The sequence below is a fragment of the Fistularia commersonii genome, chromosome 9, assembly GCF_037954325.1.
Source record: "Fistularia commersonii isolate RoL2024-O1a breed Wild chromosome 9, RoL_Fcom_v1.0, whole genome shotgun sequence".
NCBI classification, from domain to species: domain Eukaryota; kingdom Metazoa; phylum Chordata; class Actinopteri; order Syngnathiformes; family Fistulariidae; genus Fistularia; species Fistularia commersonii.
The window spans coordinates 10,742,774-10,767,327 of record NC_141292.1 but is presented as its reverse complement, the minus strand read 5'-3'; the positions used below and the strand labels follow the sequence as shown (position 1 = coordinate 10,767,327).

General features: G+C 42.6%; 1 protein-coding gene across 3 annotated transcripts in view; it reads left to right on the top strand.

The window, feature by feature from the left end:
* The first annotated feature begins 810 nt into the window (after nt 1–810).
* The window catches only part of exd3 (exonuclease 3'-5' domain containing 3), a 44,885-nt gene continuing 21,141 nt past the window's right edge, over nt 811–24,554 (top strand). For 2 of the 3 annotated variants that reach the window (XM_086152450.1, XM_086152448.1), the window contains exons 1-19: nt 811–873; nt 1,727–1,776; nt 3,431–3,495; nt 4,070–4,231; nt 5,207–5,392; nt 5,496–5,549; nt 5,634–5,773; nt 5,901–6,007; nt 10,066–10,139; nt 10,860–10,898; nt 11,011–11,177; nt 11,759–11,906; nt 12,027–12,225; nt 12,321–12,430; nt 12,800–12,983; nt 13,618–13,793; nt 14,873–15,091; nt 15,247–15,315; nt 15,405–15,536. In XM_086152450.1, coding sequence (XP_086008576.1) covers nt 1,773–1,776; nt 3,431–3,495; nt 4,070–4,231; nt 5,207–5,392; nt 5,496–5,549; nt 5,634–5,773; nt 5,901–6,007; nt 10,066–10,139; nt 10,860–10,898; nt 11,011–11,177; nt 11,759–11,906; nt 12,027–12,225; nt 12,321–12,430; nt 12,800–12,983; nt 13,618–13,793; nt 14,873–15,091; nt 15,247–15,315; nt 15,405–15,536 — 2,235 coding nt within the window. In that variant the 5' untranslated portion in view covers nt 811–873; nt 1,727–1,772. The remainder of the gene's footprint in view (nt 874–1,726; nt 1,777–3,430; nt 3,496–4,069; nt 4,232–5,206; nt 5,393–5,495; nt 5,550–5,633; nt 5,774–5,900; nt 6,008–10,065; nt 10,140–10,859; nt 10,899–11,010; nt 11,178–11,758; nt 11,907–12,026; nt 12,226–12,320; nt 12,431–12,799; nt 12,984–13,617; nt 13,794–14,872; nt 15,092–15,246; nt 15,316–15,404; nt 15,537–24,554) is intronic. The other variant, XM_086152447.1, reaches the window with a different exon arrangement.

The window sequence follows — 24,554 nt, the reverse complement described above, 5'->3', positions numbered from 1 at the left end:
TCATACTTCCAAGAGTCAAGTTATTGTGGAGAAAACTGCCAAAAGGAAGTGCAGAATGTGTGACTAAAATCACACCACATAATGGATTACAGGAATATAGTATAGTGATTAATATATTTTTTTACTTTTGTTATACAAATGCCTTAAACATACATGTAAAAAAGTAAGGAGGGAAGGACTCGTTCCACCATGAAGAGCACAAAAAAACAAACAGTTGTTTTTATTTGCAAGATGAAATCAAGTCCTTTATTATAATTATAGCTCGGGCGTAGTATGTTGGAAACTGCAATTGAAAGGGCGGAGGCAAAGAATCTGACACGCAATGGCAAATACCGTACAGAGAACTCTCTTTAAAAGAGTAAGCTATACTGGGGGGGGGGCAGCAGAAGATACTGTTTTTACCATTTACCCTTTTTCTCGACCTTGACTTCAATAACTGAGCTGAAAAGGAGAAAATTGTGACCTCAATCAAGGCAGTACGCATTAACCACACGGGGTGAACCGAATACTCATCGATAGAGGGCAGCAACTCTTTCCGTCGAGACTGACAAACTTAAAGTAGAAGAAGAATTTTGTTGCATCTATATGCCCTACTTTTAGTATCACAGGTAACTTCAATGTGTCTAAATACCGTCTCTGCCCAGTATGAATTTGTTAATTTTATTACAGCGTGATATTACTAAGTCAATGTACTCCGCTAACACAAGGAAAGCGATAACTCTGGAAGTTTTGTGACGAAGCTGTGCCTAAAAGTTTTAACTCGGGGTAAAAATAATACCAACTATAATCCACGCCCATTTCTTCCTTTAACGCAACTTGAAAGTAGCTAGCTAACACACTGGCCGAGCCGAGAAGCGAAAAAAATAAAACGCGGTGAGTTCATTTCGCTCCATAAAGATTTAATTTAAGTGATGTGATTAAAGCTGTTCATATGAACTCAAATAAGGTAATAAATAAACTCAAGGATGTGGGTGAGAATAATGTTATATCGCTTTAGCATCGACATCTGCCAACCACTGTATACAAACAAAAATACGGAAATGGGGAACCGTCATACACAGAGACAACTGTCACGAACCAAACCACATGGCTCTCTAATTTAAATTAGCTTGTAAGCTAATGTTTGCTAGCGGTAATTTTTTTCCATAATGCGGTGTTTTTTTATTTAGTTACCGCAAGGTGGGGCTAGAAGATAATACATGGACATGGCTGCTGGTGGCCCAGATTTCCCGAGACAGTGCTAATGTACACAGCCCCCTGTTTTGGACATGCGTGCACACCTACTGTCATTTCATAAACAAGACTAAAGACAGACTTTTGTGCGCTGAAATAGGTAAATAAAAGACAATTATAAATAGATTATAAAGCCATAGCGCCAAACTTCAGGTCCAAGAGACAATCTCCAGCCAAAAATGTACGCATTGACAGTTGGCAAGGGGACTACTGTCCCCACAGTTTCCTCCGTGTGTTCAGGAAGCCCTATTGGCAAAGTTGTTTCTTTAACGTGTCGTTTTGATAATGATCTAGTATTTTTGTTTTGTGTTTTTCACTGTCTCCGGCCTTCTATTTGTCTGTCATTTGGGAGGGTTACATAAACTGACCTTTTCCAGGAATTCCTCAATTACTTATTTTGCAAGCATAACAATTCCCAGTCACCCTCATTTGCCCCTCCTCCTGTTCATGCAGTTGAGCTATTGTATGTGTGTGTGTGCTTTTTCTTTTACAGGATGACAGTGACAGCTCCTGAGGAGAGAATTTAGCAAAACTTAGACATGGGTGTGTATTAAATTCTTACAGCACACAGGTCTGTTGATACATGTTCCAGAAATGACACTTGTGAGTGTTATCTGTACTATCATAGGGCTGCACTGTCAATTCCGGGCTGGTAATTTGTATGCAAACGTTTCATTAATTTTGAAGTGCTTTTAAATCCCTCCTTAAGGGTCTGTTGTGGCACCTATTGAGAGGTTTATCCTGCACACCAAAAAACAAAACCAAACAAAAAAAAAATAATGAGAGTGCTTGTGGGAGAATGTTAGGGCCTCCTTCCAACTGAGTCCAGCCACTTGCAGAATCCCAACTTAGTCTCAGTGAAGCAGCTCTTGTGGCTGCACTGACACCAAATGCTCCATTTAGATACTTGATCTTTGCTTTATTTTGGAAGCTGCCTGGCAACAGGTTGTTGGACATGGCCATGGATTTAATGCTGTTTTCATTTGCATTCTCGTCCGACTATAGCTGATAGAGAAAAATTTATTGGATAGGCTGAAACAAACCCTTTAGGAAATTCTCCCTCAATGATGGTGGTAATTTTCTGTTAAATCTGTTTGAAAGGAAGTGTTGATTTATTTGATGTTCAGTATTGAGGCTTTATTTTTTGGTGCTGTTAATCAGCACTTGGTCATATAATAGCAAGTACTTTTTCCCATCATGTAGATGTAAGATGGGAGACAGATTGGATGAAAATGTTAGAGGCATTGTCCAATTCAAACAACAGTCAGAAGAATGAACTTTTGAGGAGGGCGAGTTACTGTAAAACAAATTCTCCGACATGATCACCTTGTTATGCTGTAACCATCCTATGATCATATTTAAGAGGGACACAAATAGTCTTCGACAAGGCAATTTACAGTAAAGAATGGGGCCAACACAGAGAGGGAGAGGCCTTTGGGTCTGCTTTCCCAGGCTGTGCATCAGGAAGGCTGTATTTTTTACACCATGACCACCACATAGCCCTTTCCTGGGGAAATCCGAGACAAAATCGAGAGAGGCTGCTGCTGGGAGGGAGCAGAGAACAGGAAAACTAGCCCTGGGAAGGAGGAAAGGAGGTAGGGGGCCAGGTATGGAGGAGTCCACGTGGTGTGAGTGACAGAATGAAGTCAGGACTTTTGCGAGGGCTCTGTAGAACGCATGCACAGGCAGAGAGACACAAACAACGCATGGGTTAAACAAGCATACAGCCCTCACTAATTTCCAGACCCTTTTATCTATAGAAACTCTTTCCCAGAGTATTCAGTTTGGTATTTTGGCCGCAGATTGGGCCGGAATGCAGAGCTAATGCTGAGTTCTTCAACTACCCAGCAACCCTTTTCTGTAAATCCAATGTTATGGCTGCTTCGCTATGGGTGTTAGGGAAATAATATTGGAGGTTATGGCTACTCAGCCATGCCTGTCTTAGCAAAAAATATTTCGAGCATACTAAATAGCCTTACGGGCAAGATTTTGGTCAGACCCCAAACACGTATTCAGATTTACTTTGGAGCGATTTTTATGACCTCACCTATTCAGAAATCAGGCTTCTTTGAAGGCCCACGCTGCTATCAAGAGATTTATCAGGCTCCTCAAAGAGTGAAACAATAACTGTAAGCTTTGGTAGAGGTGAAGGATCAGGGCAAAACCTTTGCTTATCTACATGTTATTCCCCCCTCAGGTCTTGACCCCACTGTGCTGAGAGATGAACTGTTTGAGCTGTGCAACCAGAAAGATCTGCAGACGGTGAGTTACGTTCACGCCGCGTTGGTCTCGCATACTCAATATGCAGCGTGGGTCATGACAAAGGTGCCGAGATGGACTCTGTGTGCCTGCGTCGGGCACTTGCAGAGGAAGGAACATGATAAAGAGAGATGGAGAGAGCTCGGGTGTAAATAAAGCTTACCTGTGACCGTTAATGGGGATACCAGAGTGTCTCCCAGTAGGAAGGAAGGAAGGAAGGAATTTGTGTTGCACTGAATGAACTTGAGATCTGTGTGAGGAGGCTATTGAGTGGATGACATCTGTTTTGCCAATTAAAATACACCATTAGGCATTCTCACATGGATAGGAAATGTCCAACGCCAAAGTTTGCATTTGTAATTGGGGGCCAGAAACGTGTCACAGGATCAGTGTGTTGACGGGACCGCAGCTGGTACTGACACAAGTATTTGCGTCGGTGAGCTCAAAGGTACATTTTATATGCTTGAATGGGCTTTGTAGAGCTTGCCAAAGGGAAAAACGTGTTGTTTTGCATGACTCCACCTGAAAACCGGAATCAAAAAGTCATTACATACGTAATGTTTGATTTTTCACACAGCTACACTGGGCAGCTCATCAGGGATTTTCAAAGCTGCACGATCCCCTGGGGGCTGTCCTAACAATCCTGGAGAGTTGTCCGGGAAAACAGAAGGGCCGGAACCACACTGCTGGCCGCCACATCCTCATGGAATTCCAAACATGGCTGGAGGAAAATCCCCAGGTAGATGAGATTCATTGTGCACAACACAACATTCACTGCAGGAGCCAAAGTGTTGGTTTCACTTCTGCAGCACTAAAACCAACATGTGTCACATAAAGCAGCAACCCCTTTGACCCCGGTGACCTAAATATGATATTCTCATATTCAAGCGGTAGCTTAGTAGAGTCTGTTGCCTTATTTTAAATGGGACCATTGCTGTCATGATGTATTTAACACCAAGCCACATTTAAACTTTGCTCCCTGTCAGTTTGTGAAAGCTGAGCCATCACAAGCAGGGTCCTGGATGGTTTATTTAGTTGAAATGATTAACAAAAATTATACACTCTCCCAACATGTGTTTGTTCTCTCTCCTCAACGCTCGATGAGCTGCGAGAGGTGTGTTTGGATTTTAAGTGCAATATCTCCTAACAGTTTCCACCAACCAAGTGGCAATGAGAAATCCCATGTTGTCACCGATCTCCCATTTTACATTTTAGGACACTGCCTGTACATGTTTGAAATTCCCAAAGTCACCCTTGATACCAAACAGAAGAAGAACAAGTTACCACTTGTAATGTAATTCCTGCCTAATCTAGCAAACCATCCTACATCTTTTCATTAGTCGGTAAGATGGACTTCAAGGAGTGTGGTATGAGCTGTCAAGGAATGATGCAACGCATTTTACGAGACACAAAAAAAGGGAATCACAGCATTTGGTAAAATAATGATCTTCTCTTCATTGCAAAGGCTTTGTTGGTCACAGGAAGCCAAATGTATAAATTGAATTTCCAGATTTCTCTGGAGTTCAGATACATATTAAACTTTCTAAACTAGATATCTGATCACAACAGTTTGCAGCGCTTCATTGTTACCACATGACTGTGAGACATGAATAATGACGATACGCCCACTTCTCCTTATGCACTCATGTATTTTCAGACAAGAAATGCCATAATTTTTGACATTTTTGCAATATTTTTGACGCACTTTAAACAGGTATCACTGAGTTCACTTTCAGAGCAGCAAGCGACTTCCCTCCAACACCGAGCTCTCCAGTGTCTAACTGATAACCAGGCTGGGGTTGTAACGGGTCTCATAGACATTTATAATCTGGCTTCCCTGGATCCAGACACACTAAGACTTCCCATTCTGAGGTTGCAGGTCTTCAACTGCTACAAAGAAGTGAGTTCTTTATTTGATGTCCACATTTCTTGGGTGGAAGGATTTCAGGTAAAACTATAGATTTGAATGGTGTATTTTACTTTGTCCCCTCTGTTTTTCTCAGGCCGCAGCCCTCAGCATGAGGCTGGAGCTACAGAGATATTTGAATATGGAGGAGGTCAGTGGATACCATGCCCACCGAACATGTCTGTGCGACATCTGTCCTCTCAAGTAACAGCCTGTGTCGAATCTTCCTCTTCAGATGTGCGTCCCATTGATCCTGCAGGATAAAATAACATTGGCGGAGGCCTTTGTTAAAGGACACAGTGACCTTGAGCAAAAACTAGTGACACTGCTCGACTCCTGGAGCCATCCCGGTTTCAGTGTGGAAGACGTGTACAAGTAAGGAGCTTGCACTAGTGTCAGAGAACTCTGCTTTAGTCTTCTGTCTGCCATGTAATGTACATGTACATATATATATAGAGAGAATCTCAATGAATGGCTAAAAACCTAATGGGTGTTTTCACAGGCAGTTTCCCGGCCTTGTTGTGTCCAAACACTGCTTGAACCAGATCCACCCCAAACTGCTGACAAAACATGTCTTAAGGCTTGCGGAGAAGTTCAACATTGACCAAGGTATGGACACAGCATGAAATATGTAGAGGGATATTTAGAGGGATATGCTATACCAATTCTGTGTATCAGTGTCCAGTGTGAAAAGATCAATATGATGGATTTTGGAAAATGGGGATATATACATCTCTTGACTAGTATTTTCTCAGCATTTTTTCACAAAAAGTTGGGCCTTATAGTCCAGAAAATACGGTATAAATTGCTACCATGTTCTTGGAATATTTTAGACAAACTGTTGTAGCTACCTAATTTTTTTTTTTCTAAAGAGGACCTGTGATAACACCTGACCACCTTACAACAGAGATTTGGGAATGTCAAATTATGTAGGATTTTTTCTCTATAAGGTTCATGACCTACTGTTTCAGTAGGTAAAAGGTGAGAAGATCTCCTGACCTATGACCTACATGACTTGGTTGATGACGCAACATTCTGTGTCAGTGTTGAGCGAAGCTTTCTGCCTCCTGCTATTGAAATGGGTTGTTTTAAGTCATACAGAAACAAGAATAAGCTAACAGGGATGTTAATGTGAGTGTGTTATCGAGCTGTTTTTGGTTTAAAATTGAGCTACTGCATTTTGGATAGTATGCAGGGGGTTCAATGAAGATTTGCCCCAAGCTTGTAAAATAGCATGGTAGTCTCGGTGTTGGTTGTCTGGTGTAATTACGACTGTCCCTCTAATGGGAGAGCTCAAAAGCTGGCACACGTCTTTGTTAAGGAGAAAGAAGGTTCAAAGATAACACCTTGGCTATAGATGTTTTGCTGAGCACAGGATACCAATGAACTCGTGTGTTATTTGAATAACTCATTTCAGGAGCAACAATAAGAGCTCCTATGTTTTTACAATTTCTCCATGGCCACATTCAGTTACTTAAGATGGATTCGACTCACCCGTCATTAAGACCACTACTTCTGTTTATCTTCTGCATTAAAGTTATAAACACTGTTGCTGAAATGAGTAATGATATATCGAACAGACAGGATATATATATAAAAAGACAACAACAAATTACCCAACATATAGCCTTGCGGGACATTGCATAGTAGAAGTACTGTGTCAGACATGCAGGGGTCGAAAAACTCCTGTCAGAATGATATGATGAAAACTGCTTGCTTATTTAATATATTTTTAAAAATTCTATGCTCAGCAGGGTTAAGTGAAGGGGTAAAGAAGCACAGATATTTTCCCATCATCCCCACCATCATGCTATCGCTGTAGAATTCAATTGTATGGTATTATCAAATATCTGTTGACCTTGCTATACAGGGCATCAACACATATACATGAAAATATATTGAATCATATAAATATTATAATTTGTCATACTATTTTATTTTCAGCAAATATCATAGTTCTTTGAAATGTCATTTCGGAACATTTCCACACAGGATCTTTCTAGATTTGAAAATAAATAATATTTCTCAGTGCTGGTCTTAATGTTATTGACTGTGCAGAAGCCCAAACCACCTGTACTGGATGGCAACCCAGGTTTGTATTATTTTATCCTTGGATTTTTGCAGATATGGTAAAACATATTAAGATGTGCTTGCAACAGCGGGAAGACAGCAGTTCAAGCAGCAAATGTTGGAATTGAGGAAAACCGAACCATACGATCTGTGTTTCCCATAAGCTCATGGCTGGACTCCATCATTTTAATTCATTAAACATTCTGGTTTTATGAATAGATGACCAAGTATGCTCTAGGGCCAGACAGAAAAGCCTTGATGACAATGTGTTTCCCACTAAGTCACCTCTATAAAGTATAAAGTAACCGAAAAAAAATCCAATTGTTCCCGCTACAGCCTCTTTATTGGCATACAGGATTTTTCACCATCTCATAAATCTTTAGCCAAAACCCAAAAGCTCTAACTATGTGAAACACGTTTCTCCATGCAGTCCTATCAAGTGCTTTCACAGCATCAAGTGAGATGCCTTGGGACTGAACCCCTGACAGACCGCATAATATTTATAAGGCGTTTCACATTGTCAGAAGAATTTCTTTGTCCATTAAAGCTCACTTGATCCAGATGGATAAGCGATGTGAGTTTTCTGTTTAATGTATTAGCGCACGTCTTAGATAGTGGTCAACCATCAAATGAAATTAAACCCACTGGACAATTGTTTTACATTCAGTTACATATCTCTAATTGAAAAAAAGGCTCTTTAAGTACTATTACCAACTTTTTAGAGTTTTTTTTTTCCCCAATTCTTTAACAGTTTCCAGATAATTATAGTATAAAGGTTTACATCAGTGGTCCTCTTTCACTTCATTGGTTCTCTGAAATATTTCATATATGGGAGGTCCTGATCACTGAGCTCCCCGAAAAAAAAAAAATCCCAGATTTCCCACAACGAACTTGTCCAATGCCAGACAGGCAACTGCTTGCACGTGGAGCTGTCGTCAGAGGGGCAAAGTTCATGTGGAAATATTCCATATCCCGCTGTAATGCTTCAGTGAGGAGTGGTGTCTCCATATTTTCCCAAAGAAATAAGTCTTAGGAGAATTGAGTGTTAAGCTCACTGGTGTCTGGCTCAAGTCCAGCTGAAGCAAGACTCTGCATGCAAAAGTGACAGGTGTTCATCCCCTATCAAATCAATCTGTAACTTGCTGTCCATGTTAATTCTAGTATAAAATAGCTCGGTTGGGGACTATGAGAAGGAGGCCTATTTTTGCCTATCCCGTCAACCATGCAGGGACAGCTCATTGCATTAACAGGGGCATCATGATGTGTCACCCATAGGTGATTTCCTGACGTTCAAGTAATGGCAATGTAGTTTCATTTTGTTATCTGACATTAAAAGAGGGATGATGTCTGGATAGGACTCCAGTTCAGTCATTATAGGGAAGCGGGGGTGTGGCCCAGTAGGGGCGCTCATCTGGTAATTGGAAATTACTGGTTCAATCACCATGCTCCCCAGATACCAGACTCCTAATTTCTCCTCATTACCTTATTGGCAACTTGCATGCCAGCCTCTGACATCGACGTGTGTTTGGAGAATGAGGCCATCTAGCAAAGTACTATTCTGTCCATTTGCGACTATCACGTTGACAAACTAAAGATGATAATATAACAAGCTGAAAGGGGTTAACAGCCAGCTATAGACTATAGCTATTGTAGAAAAACACACAGCTCAACACAGAGTCTGAGTTATACTTGAAAGTATACAACATGAAGCCTCCTACTACATGAAATTGTTGATATCACCAATCAGCAACCTTTGGTAGTTTTTATCGACACAGACTAAATTACGATTCTCTATGCATGAGTGAATCAGTAACTTCTACATGGACATTCAACAAATGTGAATTGAAGACTCTTTATCTGTGCTCATATCCACCTGTTTTTGCCTCACTATGGAATGTGTCAGTGCGTGTGCATGCGCGCACGCGTGTGTGTGTGTGTGTGTGTTGGGTGGGCAGAAAGATTTCATTGCCCTCTTGTGGTTATGAATATCTTATCACAGTGATATATTTGACCTGCTTCCTGCTGTGACAACAACAAAAAAAGGAAGGATTGTAGATTTACATGTGAATTACATGTCATGGTGTCTATCAAATGGAGGAAAGTTTAAAAGACAAAAAGATAATGTTTCGCAAAAAAGATTTGCAATTGTGTGCTGAACCTAATAAGTTGGTTAGAGAGTTGAGGAAATACCAAAAGTTTAGCAGCAGCTCACGGCCCATTTTGGTTTTGAAAGGAAATGTTGCCAACCACACAATAGAAAAATGACGATGGAAAAAAAATTGCTTGTATTTTCAAAAACAAAATTCCAAAAGCATGGGAAAATTCCTCCCAAGTCCCCTCCGCATGGAGATCCTTCCATAAAACTCTTTTATCCCCACTATAATTGCACTTCACAACAGCAATTAACTGCAGACCTCCTCAGCAAATAGCACTTTATATTCAAAACTGATTTCCTAAACGCTACTGGTCAGAAGTTCATTGAAATGCGCCCAGTAAAGGACAGATTGGCCTTCAATGCTGAGCATGGCCAATAGTACTGTTCTTGAATTTTGAAATCCAAACCGAAAATTATCTTGACATTGCATTTTTCCACACAGGGCTGTACCCGAACGCGCTGCACAGGAGAAGACGGAGTAGTCTGGGTTTCCTCATGTACAAGAGATTTGGCGACGTAAGTTACACACGACCAGATGTTGTTCTATACATTTGTTTTATATGAAGTTTTTCCAATTCAGACTAACTTCTAAAAACGTGTGAATAAATACACTGGAAGTACGTTGCCAGTGTTTGCGGGGCGCAATATGTTAGTCCACCCAAGTAAAAAAAAATATGAATGGTCGTAGTGTCATTCGTGTTTTTCATCAGGGGCTCACTGTAGTGAGAGAGTATCGATTCTGAATGCCCTTTTATGCTCTAAGCCCGTATTCTGGTTTGAATTATTCTTGTCAACTTAAATTACCGGCAGGAAATCGTTGAAATTCCAGCCTTTTACACACAACTACATATTGCAGGTGCTTTCACACCGAGCCGGCTCTCCAACGAGATGATTAATTAATGAGAACTGAAGTGTGTTCTCATGTTGCCCATAATATTTTGTGTTCCGTAGGTCGGATTTGAAAACCGATAGCCGCCGGGGAGCAAATGTGATGTTCATTATTATCAGCACATTTCTTTTTATGTGGAGTTCAAATGGTTTAGCAGCTTTAAAACGCCTAGAGGGCCAGCGTGCACAAAAACCCCTTGGCAGTAATATCAATGAGTTGGTCAGCTATAACCCGATTTGACGTCTTTGATTAAACATGCAAGGATAAGACAAAATCATTGTCCTTGCCGTCTCTTAGATCTTTGTGATTTTGCTCATTTTCATTGTTTCATCCACTGTCTTCTGTAGAAAAGCATGACTGATGAAAACTGGAGTGACCATGTTCAGGTAGGAGCATGTGTGTATGCGCAATGGTCAGTTAAATAGATAGCATGCCTATATATAACACAGGGTGCTTGATTTATTTTATTTTTATTGTGTGTATGTTGTCATTGTGTAGTACGTGGTCGCAGATGACATTGGACTGCAGATTCAGCTGGTGGATATGTTGGTGAAATACGGTGGACTTCAGAAAGCCGCTCAGTGGTCACTCCGATATAACCTCCCCAGAAACTTGCTCCCCCCCAGGGTATGGGATGCACAGCAGAACTTACCGCCCGACCTCCAGTGAGTTGCTTAAAACACGCATGAATATATTCTAGCATGCACCAATATTTTTCTTATGATCCCAGTTCTTATTCTCGTTACTATTGTTGGTTTTTGGGAATTGGCATTGTTTTTACATCTTCGGCCGTCCCTTATGTTTATGTTCTTGGTTTGATCCATTATATATGCAACTTATCCTGCCCTCAGTTTTACTTGGGTGCTGGTGCCTATTACAGCTGCAATTGGTCGTGATCATAGGGCCGCATATAGAGATATAAAACCCTTCGCCCCCTCAGTCACACGGCTGGGCAATTCAGATCCCCAATCTGGTCGCCTGCATGTGTTTGAACTGTAGCAGGAAACCGTTAACCCAGAGGAAACCCACACAGACACGAAGAACACGAGAACTCCACACAGAAAGGCGCCCCTGTCAGAATCAAATCGGGGACATTCTTGCCATGAGGTGGAAGAGCGAACCACTGGGCCATCATGCTGCCCTCTACATTAATTAATTGCTAATAATGTCTTTGTCTCCAATCCATACCTTGATAAAGACTTTATTTTGGGGCATCTTTATGACCTTTTTTTTGATTCACCCTCAGACAGCTGAGCGATTCAGCACAAAGCGAGGAGTGGATGCCATCTGAAGCTCACTGTCAAAGGTTCTACCAGGCGCCACTCCCGCAGCATTGTGTGCGGTTTGTGGACACGCTGGAATCTCTCCAGATGTGCCGGGACGCCCTGCTCAAGGTATTTGTCTCTCCAGTCGGTCGATGGGCAGCCCAAACGTCAAGCTGAGTCATTTCATATGATTCAGAAGATGTCCTTCCGCCACTGTCCTACCTTTCCTCATCCTGTGTTTGTTCCCAGGAGGGTGGGGTGGTCGGAGTCGATATGGAGTGGCAGCCCACGTTTGGCTGCGACTCGGGTCAGCAGGTCTCTCTCATACAGCTTGCGGCTTTTGACCAGGTGTTCTTGCTAGACCTGTGCGCAAACAGTTTTCATCAGCACCCCGAGACCATTGCTTTCATCTCCAGATTGTTTGCCGAGCGCAATGTCCTCAAACTAGGTAAGTGGATGATGTTACATTGTGAGAAATGTATTCATTTTATGAAGACTTACCCATGTCTCTACCTCCACCGTGTGTCCTCTCGTCACATCCAGGTTATGGAATGTCCGGTGATGTCAAATGCCTGCACTCTACCTGGCACAAGTTTTTAGAGGGGCCCTTGAAAATGGAAGCCATGATTGACCTTCTCAATATCCATCAAAAGGTTATATTCACACAGAAGCACATTAAATGTTACATCGGATTTAAGGACAGGATCTGGACTGGTGTATTTTTTCTTAAAATGGCGTGGTCCAATTACTAGTCCCGTATTTCACTACTTGTTCGTAAAAGCCAAATTACAAATGTTCTGCTTAAATTCTTTACAATGTCACTGTGTAATTTAGAAAATGTGGACCTTTTTTGATTTTGAAAAGGATTCTCAACGGTGCTGAGATTTGGAATTGGCCGTGGCGCCCCAGCAGCATCTACCATATGCCCTGTTCTCTTCAAAAGCCCAGAGTGCCATGTGCTTTTCATCCTATACGGTTGACAAGTTAGCAAACAGTCACACGTTCTGCAACGCCTTGTACAGATCCAGTGCTCTAACGTCAGCCAGAGTCAGAAGGGCCCAAAGGAGGTACTGGTGGGTGAGGACTCTGTGGAGAAAGGCCTCAGCCTGTTGGTGCAGCAGGTCCTGGGAAAGCCTCTGGACAAAACTGAGCAGATGTCCAACTGGAAAAAGCGGCCCTTACGGAATAGCCAAATTAGATACGCCGGTAAGCTTTTGGACGCTTCGAACGCATTTAACAATAGGATCAGGTGGAGATCCTTCTTACTCTAGAACAGGTGCTCTCAAATATTCTTGGGGTAAATCAAACAAATTGCTCCAACATTGCAACTGAATATGAACTTGGTGTATTTGAGCATGAATCTGTGTTGTACGAGTAATTGGATTTGCTCTGTTATTTTAAGGTGATCCCAACTGCATGTCCTATTTTGTCATATATATTATATTAACATATTAACATATATAAACACACCATTAATAATATGTCTAGCCTGGAAAGCATACATTTTTGAAACATACAAATGGACTTTGCTGCCTCATCCACATTATAGACAAGCTCACAGGACGGGCACAAGAAAATTGGTCAGGCCAACAGGAACGTCAGATATTGTAGCAAGCCAGCTACTTCAGCTCAAAATACGTGTCAAATTAGTTAATTGTCAAGCTTTTATTGCAGGGTGCTTCTACTTGGGTTTCAGCATCAACGCAAACATGCATTTCTCCTTTTGTAGTTTTGTATTTTGTCCTGGGTTGAGATGTTGAAGTCCGCAAAAAGCTACTTGAGATTCTGGATTCCTTGACAAGCTCAAAATCTTTCACCCTCTCCCCCTCAATCCCTCCAGTGGCAGACGCATACTGTTTGCTGGACGTGTACACCGCTCTCTCTCGCAGCCCCGAGCTCTTTGGTTTGCCGGACGACCTCCGCAGCATCTCCTCCAAACAGTCGGAGAAAAGGACAGATATGAAGCAGACGAGGAACCAACGAGCCAAGCCTACGACGGAGGCCAAGAGCAGCGAGGTCAGGGGTCGACGGCCGTTTCCCCAGCTATTCCTGTAATTTAAAGTGTTTACTTATCTTCTGCAGGTTGCGTAAGATATCAAAAGCTTTGAAGTCGAGAATGTTAAGGTACATTAGAGTAACCTTCCAAGGAAGCTTAATCGCACATAACACAACAGTTCAGAGAAATTTCTTTTCTTCCCCTCCGTTTTGTGGTAGATTTTCCGGGCAAAGTCCTAAACGGAGTTGAATGCCAGTATTTATGTACTTTTGGAGTCAGACTCAATTTACTTCCTAGCTTAGATTTGCAATCTTACATTCCTATGTTCCTTTCTGAATGAAATAGTCAATTACTCAGACATCCGCTTCTTGTTAGATACCTGGCTGAACTATTTCCTGCCCATCTACATGGTCAAAAATCTTAATGTTACAGAACACCCACAAGGAAAGAAATGTTAAGATAAGTAAATTTGCTGCTCTAATATCCTCACAAATTTAGAAAGAAACGACCTGAAGTTTAGCATGAGATTTTTAAGAAATGTTCAGAAAAAGAAATCAGTAACAAGAAAATAACAATGAAACAATCTTTTTTTTTTTTTCTAGTTTCTAGTAGCCAAATATGATACATGCAAACGTCAAATCTGTGGCTGTGTCAGATACGTTGCGGAATGCAGAATGCAACAATCGTTTCCTCATTCAGTTGTGAACACACTCATTTCATTCATTCAAATTTATTTGCCATACGTAGGCAGGTATGATATATGTCTGTATTTTTTGCCATGTTTCTCGAAGTCGTGGTCACAATCCGACGCACAAGGATAGGTTTGAGAAACACTAATAAACATTCAACACATCTCAGTTCTCGGACCGGTAGGCAACACTGAGAACCCTTAGCTGAAGAATCCGGTATTGAGGCATCCAATCTGAAGGCCAGGACGATGTGTGTTTGACCAAGACACTTCAGTAGTTCCTTTCAGCACTGGGGTTCCCGTTGTATAGCTCACCCTGTGCTTTGACCTCCCAGCACTCTCCTGCAAGTGAAAAGAAAATCCCCCTGTGGGGATCAGTTAAGTATCACATTATTGTCTCTGTCCATTTAGGAATGTCAGGGGGCTCAATGGGTCAGACCCCCTCACTCTGACACTAAAAAAGGCCCCCTGTGTGGCGAGGAGCCCCTTGAAGGCGCTCCCCCACTGGCCCCCCAGCAGTTGCGGGTGGTATGCGACAACATGCTGCAGGGACTTGGGAGGTACCTGCGCTGCTTGGGAGTCGACGTGGTCATGCTGGAGAACGACGACGATCACAGAAAAGCGGCCATGGTGAGTTAGCCTTCCAGACGGCAACATCGGGTCTGCAGTCAAGGAAAATAAAAATGTGACAAAAAGCACAGGCAAAAACTCGACACAAAAATTAGCTAATGATATGCTTTACAGGCAGTGCAATTGCATCTACGTATCCCCTGTTCTGATGTCAGTTTGTTGTGTGCCAGTTAGCACAGGCTGAAGACCGAGTCATCCTCACTTGTGGACAGCCGTACCAGACTGTAAGTAACAGGAGGAAGCTGCACCAGTGAACCCGTGTTAAACCGCACAAGCACGCATGCAGGTTTTCACTTGGTGTCTCCCATCGCAGTTGCGGTCCCAGGTGGGCGAGGGCCGCTGCCTGTGCCTTGACTGCTCAGAAAAAGCCAGAGATCAGGCCGTCCGAGTGCTCAGACACTTCAACGTCCGCCCCGCTCCCAGCGACATATTCAGCCGTTGCCAGGTAGGGATCCTCTGTTAAATGAAAAGAGAATAGATGATGAGAGATTTTCAGATTAAATAAGGCAGCTGTGTGAGTAAAGATAAGTTGTATGCTATCACTTTAATTTCAGTGATTTTATAAAATCACATAAAAGAGAGCATATTCTAAAACGGGGGAAAAATCAGCTCTCTTTGTGGTTTAAAAAAAAATGCTGAATTGTGCAAAACTTTGTCAAAGCAGTAAATATTACAAAAATATAAGAGGAACTACTGACCCTCACTTTCAAAACACAGTTCTATGGCCTCGAAAAAGTCCCATTAGTGAACCAAAAGAGACATTTAATGAATTTCAAAGATGTTTTTTTTTTAAATTTTTTTTTAGAGCAGATCAAAACATGATATGCTCAATATCAAAGTGATGCATATTGAGTCCTCTGTTTTCAAGTAGCTAGTAAAAAAACATTGAAGAGTCTACCGAGACAGACATGGCGTCCATGGCGTATGGCGTCCTAATCGGGATCCTTCTGGACGCTTCCATGTCGATGCATGCCATGCCAGTGGGAGATATGGGGCGGATCCACTTGGCTCCAGATGTCCCAGGGGAGGGTCGGTGTGGTCTTTCACTGACTTAAATAAAGAAAATTCAGGGATGGGTTGATGGTTACGATAGATATGATGACGTGAACAATAGGGAGGGAGATATCAGATAAAATTCACAGGAGGAAATAAGCATTGGGAACTTCTTTGTTATTGGCAAGTTTGACTTGAATCTTTATTTTTATGATTCCAGACACTTCTCAGTCTGATTCCTATGTACCGATCACACTCCTTTATATAGAAAACTATCATTACTATTTTAATAAGCCTTTGGTTTTTGACATCAGCGGCAATCAGGAACTTACATTTACTGAATCTAAGGGGGATGTCCGTATGTGCATGTACTGCAGCTCTCGGTCATTGAGTTTTTTCAGCATGCCGGCGACATGTGTCCAAACATAGCCCCACTTGGTACACTTGCGTCAGACCCAAAATGCGGGGCCAGCCGGGACCACCTTCATTCAACCTTCTCCCTTGATAGTGCAGCACACAAAGCCCCGCTTAAAAAGAAAAATCTGCTTAACAACCAGCGGCCAAATGGTCTTTCACCAGCCCACTCATTTTATTGGTCATTGCCAACACTAATAGCACTTGGAGCAGGATGTGACTTTCATACAGCATGTTCAAATGAAGGCCAAATGTAACCTAATAAAGTAAGTCGGTGTTTCACACCACAGTGAACCCTTTTTTTTTTCCTCCTAACAGCTCTTTCACACCTCACACCGCAATACTTCTCTTGACAGATTTTCTCGCGGAGACTCTCCCTCTCCCTCTCTGTGTCTCTCTCCCTTTCCCTCTCTCACGGCCTTTTGAAGAATGTGGTTTTATCAAATGAATACAAAGTACAGCTCCAGTTTTTTTGTTCCTAAATAAACAACTCTTTTCCCTGAACTTTTGCAATTTTTCCCATTTTCGTAATGATATTTAGACCAATACCCAGCTTAAGATTGACAGAATGATGACATATAGACCTTTTATCACATCTTTTTCCTTCTAATTTTACAACTTGCAGACAAATTCCAGTGAAGAATAAGTTAGTGAATATTGTATTGAATTTTTTATGCTGCTGGTCCTGGTCATGGTAGTGGATAAAGCCGAGTAAATTTACAGCCACTGAATGAGGAAGAGGATGAGATGATTTTCTTGCCCAATGTTTCACATATACAACATTCCTATGACCACCTGGCTGGATACTGGATTTTTACAATGCTCCCCGTTCTTTCGATCAGATCTGTAATTTTCTGGAGATTTTGTAATTTTAGCTTTGTGGTCGGTGCCCAAAATTTACGACCTTTGACAACCAAAATGCAGTCCTTGAATTTCAGAAGTCGTATAATTTCAATACTAAACGATACTCAAACCGTGCGTGTGTGCGCACGTGTGCGAGAGTGTGTGCATGTGTGGTTGTGTGTGTCAGAGTGAGTCTCACCCCGGGGGCTGCTTCATGGCCCACCCAGGCGAAGTTAACCCCTTTGTTATCTGATTGTAAAGCCCTCTGATTAGCAATGGATGGGCCAGTCTCTGTTCTTTTGTTTCTCGCTGGTTCTCTGTCATGCACACACACACCACCGATGAATTTCATGAGGAAAGAGAAGATAAAAAAAGCCTGAGAAGAGGAGTTTACATGTGTCTAAAGGTTGAGTGGGGATAGGGTTAATGTTTGTCTCAGTGTATCTATAGGCCACACAGAGGTTTTAGAGGCATAGGAATGCAGGTCTGCCGCTGAGACCCCGAGAAGGAGACGAGAACTAGAAGGGCTTTTGTGTTTGTCTACATACCTGGAGAAAGAAGAGCCACTTGGAACAAAGGAAAAGGAACTGCATTTTACAATTGTATTTTAAATTTCAAAACAACCAAGGGTGCTGTGTGGGTCCCGATCAAGCTTGCGGGTTTCAGTGTTTGATAACAAGCAGGCCCCGAAGTATGCCATCTTTCAGCCTCAAATCCAAACTGAGCAGAACTAACTCTTTAAAAAAAGAAAATGGATGTGCCCCCATGGGCGTCCAAGAAGCCGCTGCCACTTCGGTATCGGGTCCCCTCGGCGTGGCCCCGAGACATATTTGTCCAAATGCTCCGAAAGAATGTACCTCTATGTGGCCCGGACCACCTCTGAATGTTTTCAGAGTCCCCGGTGTGTCTTGTGTGTTCTCACACCTGTTGGTGAAGGTGTCCGCTTGTTATCTTATCACCCAGCAGCCTACTCAATGCCAGGTCCGAGCAGAATCTGCTCAAGAAAAAGTCAGTGGTGGGAAGGAAAAATAAAGTTAAGCATGCAGTACAAATATTGTATATAATTTTGTCAAATAAGCATATTCTGATAGATAATTACAATCATCACAAAATATGTTAATTACTTAAAAAATATACACACACACGCAGCTCATGATGAATATGGAAAGCTACTCTACTCATGGCAATTTGCCATTCGGGGAGCTCCCAGAGAGAATTTTCATTGAATAAATGTGATTTGCATACTCGGATGTAAAAGCAAGTGCAAAGATCTCAGTTATTAAATGGATACCGGTTGCATCTGTACACTGACATTAGTTACCAGACTTTATGATGATAAAACAATCTATGAAACAATATCAGTCTGACATGGTTGGATACGCATGAATATACTGTGCAGCACATGCACAGTTACTTCTACTCTGAAATTGTGATCAAATACATATAGGGTTGAGGATGGCATCGTGTTAAAAGTGATTATTCGTCCCTTAGTTTCTTCTGTGTGTGGATGCATGACAGTGGTTGGGAAAACAGAGGGTGGACCTGCTGATCGGTCCATTACACTTTCCAGTCATATTTCATCCTTGCCACTAATGACTGCTGTGTCTTTGCTCCATCGGCACACCTAAAGAAAGAGAGTCAAACACACGCACACATGTGCAACGCCCAGTACAATAAATATAGCCTTTTACACTTGTTGAGAATTTGTGTCAAGACTCAAAGCCATCTTGACACAAATTCTCATGCATATGCTATTGCATGCAAAAGCATGCAAAACCCAATATCTACCAACATTTACCGACAATGTCACATACACGCACACAAAAACTGGAGTGTGTAATATTCAGACTCAGTTGCAGACACGGTTGCCGCAGAAATGCTGGTTCCCACGCACCAGACTGCTGGGGAAGTGAAAACAAGAGCAACAGGAACTGCTACACCACGACAGGGAGGGGTGGGAGCGAGGAGGGGTGTTGGGGAGAGGAAAAGCAGAGGGAGGGGGATGAGAAGTGAGAACAGAGGTGATTGCAGGGAGGTAAAAATAAATAGTGAAATTGAACGTGTGAAAGATAATGCGGTGCGAAACGAATAAAATGTAATTAAAGAAGAGATACCGGTGGACAATAGAAACATGTTTGTGATTTGCTGAGGTGGTTTAGCAGCGAGAGATGGAGAAATGGAGTTGGAACTGGTCTGTGTGAAAGTGTCTGAGGAAAAGAGACAGGACATCTGAAGTCCCGTTCACAGCCTACCCACGAAGTCGAATTAATCCGTGAGATTTTGCGTGAAATGGTCTTCAACCAATCACGCACCTTTTACACATTTAGTGTGTGGACTGTCTGTTTTCACAGACCGGTGTCAAACTTTCACTGTGTAACACAAAGACCTGAGGGGCCGGGTCGGAGGCAGGACACGACCCAAACACTTTACAGCTTTTTGTTTAGAGACGAGATAATTTTGGCATCTTTTCCAGCGTCCAACCTCCCTCCCTCCAACCATATGAATGACACTTACTGAGCAGTGGGTATTTTTTGCCGTTTATTTGTTTGTTTTGTTGTGTTCATTCCAGTGCCATGATTCACACTTGCTGTAAAATCCACAGGAGAAAGTGCCACTGTGTGACAAGCGGCATTGGCGGCCATAACACAGCCTTTGCATAACTAAGCTGTTTGAGTTTTACAATTATTTATTTGAACACGCACAGGCCATGGAGGCAACCCCCCGGTGGATAGCTCCACGTTTGCCGCCGCACATGTGTGAAAGAGGCTTCAGCTGTCTGGTCCAGAGGTGATGTTATCACTGATCGAGTCCATGTGTTAACCAGCTGCACTTTCTCCACCAGGTTCGCGGCAGACAGTGTGCTGATGAGTTTATCATGTGACCGACTTTGAAATAATTAAAAAGGAAAATAAGCGCGAGAACCATCATTTACTCAGGCCGGCGGCGAAGAAAGCGCGTTTCGAAGCGTAAAAAAAGGGGATTTAGGGAAATGCACGCTTTCGCCGTTTGGGTTGGTTCTATACGCTCTGCTGAGACCTCTTCGACATCTGATGCAGAAAGTCTCTTGAGGGTCACATTGAGAAAGAGGGGGGTCTTGAGAAAGATGGCATGGGAGGAAGAGGAGGGGTCGGGGAGGGTGAGGCGATAGACAGACTTGTCGTGCATTCTTTGATCTACAAAGGGAGCCGTGGGCTGAGAAATGGGAGGAATTCGAAAGGTTGAGACACGTTTAAAGTTACTCGTGCACGCGTGCGTGTATTTAGCCATGTGTCACTCGCAGGATGTGTATCTTTCCCTCAGTGAGACTCAGCTGTGTTGTAAAGCTGTAATTTTTTTAGACTCCGACACATGCGAGGGACTGCATGGTGTCCCAAGTTTTGTTGAGCTACAATTATTATGCAATTACTAACACGGCAGAGTGTGAACCGTGTGTTTATCCTCGCATCAGTCCGTGTCAAATCGCCATGGCTGTGCATGTGCGCAAGAGATGTTGGATATGTGCACGTCCCACTGTTTTTTTTCTCACTCGCCCTTCTTTCTCCGGAGACTAGAGGGAGCGACAGTGGAAAAAAAATGGGAGAGAGGAAATGTCGAGGAGGGGGGGACATTCCATAGGCACGCCAAGACATTCCGAGGGAAACCATCCCAAATATTTCCCACTGTGTGTGGCGAGGGTTATGTCTCCTGTTACATACGAACACGCGTGCACGCACGCACACACACACACACACACTCACACACACATCGCCCGTACACACACATCGGACACACATACACAAACAGTTGAGAAAGCCCTATTAGTGAACATGCTTATAGTAAGAAAAGGTTCCTCTCATGTAACTCCTTCTCACGATCATTCTTGCCTCCGTTCACATTTGTGTGTGTGTGCGTGTGTGTGTGTGTCGAAGGGGTCGAAAGACCTCTAAGACCACTGTTATGACTGTGTTAGTTCAAAGTGGGATTCTTTTGAGTAAATGAGCACATAAGACAACACCGCAAATATTCAGCTTTCACTCAGCCCCCGTAGGCAGCATAGATCACTTCTGACAGGTAGTGTTTCACCAGAAATATGGAACAAATATAAGTTGTCTTGGGCTTGAAACATATTTTCAATGGATTTTTTTCAACAAAAGTATAATTTTCCCAACGCTGCAGGGTTACATTCGTGACCAAACCATACAAATCACATTCTCCAGATGTAAGTCATTGCAAATCCAAATATTTGTCAAAACAATGGGCATATATTTTTGTCAAATTTTCAGTATCTTAAAAAGTATCTTATCTTTTCAGTATCTTAAAAAGTTAGCAGTCAATAACGTTTTATTAACTCCTTCTCACGAAATGTACTGAAATTAAGTAACATATGAAAGACCTCCTGGAGAAAAAAAAAGGGAATGTGTCTAATTAATGGAATTTTGAATTGATTCATCTGTGTGGAAAAGACTGCGGCTTCCTCACGCTGACAAACAGCGCCTGTGGAAAGACGACAAGCTATCGCTCATGTAACATCAGGCCTTCCAAAAAAAAAAAAAAAAAAGTTTACCCGCTTTCTTTTCCCACACCAGCGATTGCCCCGGGACAACACAAAGACACCTGTGTGCGGGCGCACATGTGAAGCTCATCTGCGTGCACGGCTGTCTGCGTGCTTGTGAAGGCACTCGCTCACTCAAAACCCAGAAATGTTTACTGGAGGGCCGCATGCCTAATGTGTAGCTTTTGGGTTGTTTAATTAAAGATTGGGGTCATTTCCAAGCTTCATCTGCAGCTGATCCGAATATCCCAATCCTGCCAGATAAGTCTCCTTTATGCACATACAAATGGATTTATTTTATTTAACTTTTGGTCAGACAGTTTTCTCTTCTTAAGATTCGAGTGAATTAGTGCCTGTCAGAACAACTACAAAGTCCTTTTTTTCCTTTTTTTTTCTTAAATAGGTTTTTGGCCAAAGTTACAAGATACTCAACTTGACAGAGATCAAAACTGTGAACCTTACAAATATGAATCCTTTTAGTTTGTCACATTGTTGTCTCATTTCATATGAGAAACATCCTGATTCATTTTTCAGCCCTGATTCCATTTTTTTGTTTCTTTTTATTGAGAAGAAAGTCTCTTCTTATCCTGCGGGAAATAAAAAAAAACACCCGTTTTAACTGATCTTTTTCTTATCAATTAGGCATCTGATCAATATTCAAATTCACGACGCATCGCATGCTGATTTTAGATAAAACACACAAAGTAGCAGGTGCAGCCCTTTGACTCCAAAAACACATTTATTTTAAAAATAGCCAACATGATGACCGTAGTCTTGCTCGAAATCCTCAATGAAGGGGTCATCCTAAATGATTTAGCATGAAAAATAAAGGGGTCATGGCTCAACATTTATCACCGTAGACAACCTTTAACCCCCACTGAATGTATTAGCGCTCCAGAGATCCCGACAGGACAGTGTTTAAGTGCTGAGGACAAGTCTGGCTCAGCACTGACACAGACTGCCAATACCTGGGCTACAATATGGCCGTAAAGCAGAGTTACTGTCAGAAATACTAGCTCATATATTGTATGTGTGTATGTTTGTATAAACATATATATATATATATATATATATATATATAAAATCTAGAAAAGTGTTAGTTGTGCAACAGAAACAGGCATGCATGGATAAAAACAAAACACTCGCAATGTACGAGCTTTGTTTTGGCCAAATCCAGCTGTTTCAGATATGGCTGAATCTGAATCCCAGGATCAGATTCACCATTCTCACACTCACAAACCCTCCCGAGACTCGCATGGGGATATAAGCATATTCAGACACGGAGTAAAATATTACACTTTAGCACCGACACATTCTTTTATTTTTCCATCAATCTCTCTCAACCCCCCCCCCACCCAATCCATCCCCCTTCTTTTGACCTCCAGCGTGTCTAGCGCTCTCCCGTCTTCTTCCCAACACCCACAGCACAGCTCCTCTCCCACTCTCCTTCACCCTCACCTCACCGTTCCCCTCTCAGTCTCACTCTCTGTTTCAGCTCAGCCAAGGCGAGGAATCCGGTGCAGCCGGCAGCTGGAATGTCCTGTTTGTCTTGCTCTGTTTGTGTATGTGTGGGTGTGTGTGAAGTTGGTGAGGCTGGTGGTGCTTTTTGATGTGTTCCATTGTCTGAGCGCCAAGCTGCTTCCTGTCACTGAGCCTGACAGAATCAGAGCAGGAAAAAGAAAAAAGGGAGAAAAACTGACAACACTTGACAGTGGCAGGTCGAGATTGAGGGGGGATAGGAGGTTGGATGGTGAAATAGAAGCGCTGCCGGGGGCGACGGAGGGGCGAGCTAAGAATGAGAGTGACGGTGCAGGAACTGATAGAGGGGGAGTAAAAAAAGGGAGGCAAGTTAGAGAGGGAGGAAGAGAGGTGAGAAGGACGGAGGGAGTGCTTCAATAGGGCTTTTCCTCCAAACTACAATACAATGAAGTAGTGCGTAATTTCCCATGCACACACACACACACACACACACATACACACAAACACATACACACAGACAGGTTCCACTGAAGTTACAGCTTAATTCTCCATATTGAGTTGGTTAGATTTGGTTTTCTCTGCATGACTCTAGCACTTGTTTCTGTCCTCATGCGCGCGTGTGTGTGTGTGTGTGTGTGTGTGTGTGTGTGTGTGTGTGTGTGTGTGTGTGTGTGTGTGTGGTCTTATATACACACTGTGTTCTGCTGACAACAGAGGCAATGCAGATATTGAGGCATGAGGGATTATGAGGAAGCTTCGTCGAAATAGACTGATAACGCCGCGGGAGGGGATGCGGAGGAAAAGGATGTCTGTTAGCTGCGTGGAATTAAAAACAATGAATGTCAGAAAATAGCTCAAATTCCATTCGGCGGGTCGGCACACATGGGTTAATTTCCCTGTGAAAATGTGCGTGTGCATAAATCATTCCTCATGTGTTTTCATGTATTTGCGTGCGCTTATGTGCACGAGCTGCTGGCCAGCCGAGGGGTTTTGACGGAGCAGAGCAGAGCATTCCTGCCGGGTGGTGATGTCATGAGAACTAGCTCTCTGCTTGCAGACAGACAGCCCTGTTTATGTTCCCCTCCAGAGGAGAAACCACACTGTGTGTCTGAGTGTATGTGCAATTGTGTGTGTGTGTGTGTGTGTGTGTGTGTGTGTGTCTGTCTGTCTGACTGTGTTATTGGCTCATGGGGGAGGTGGGGA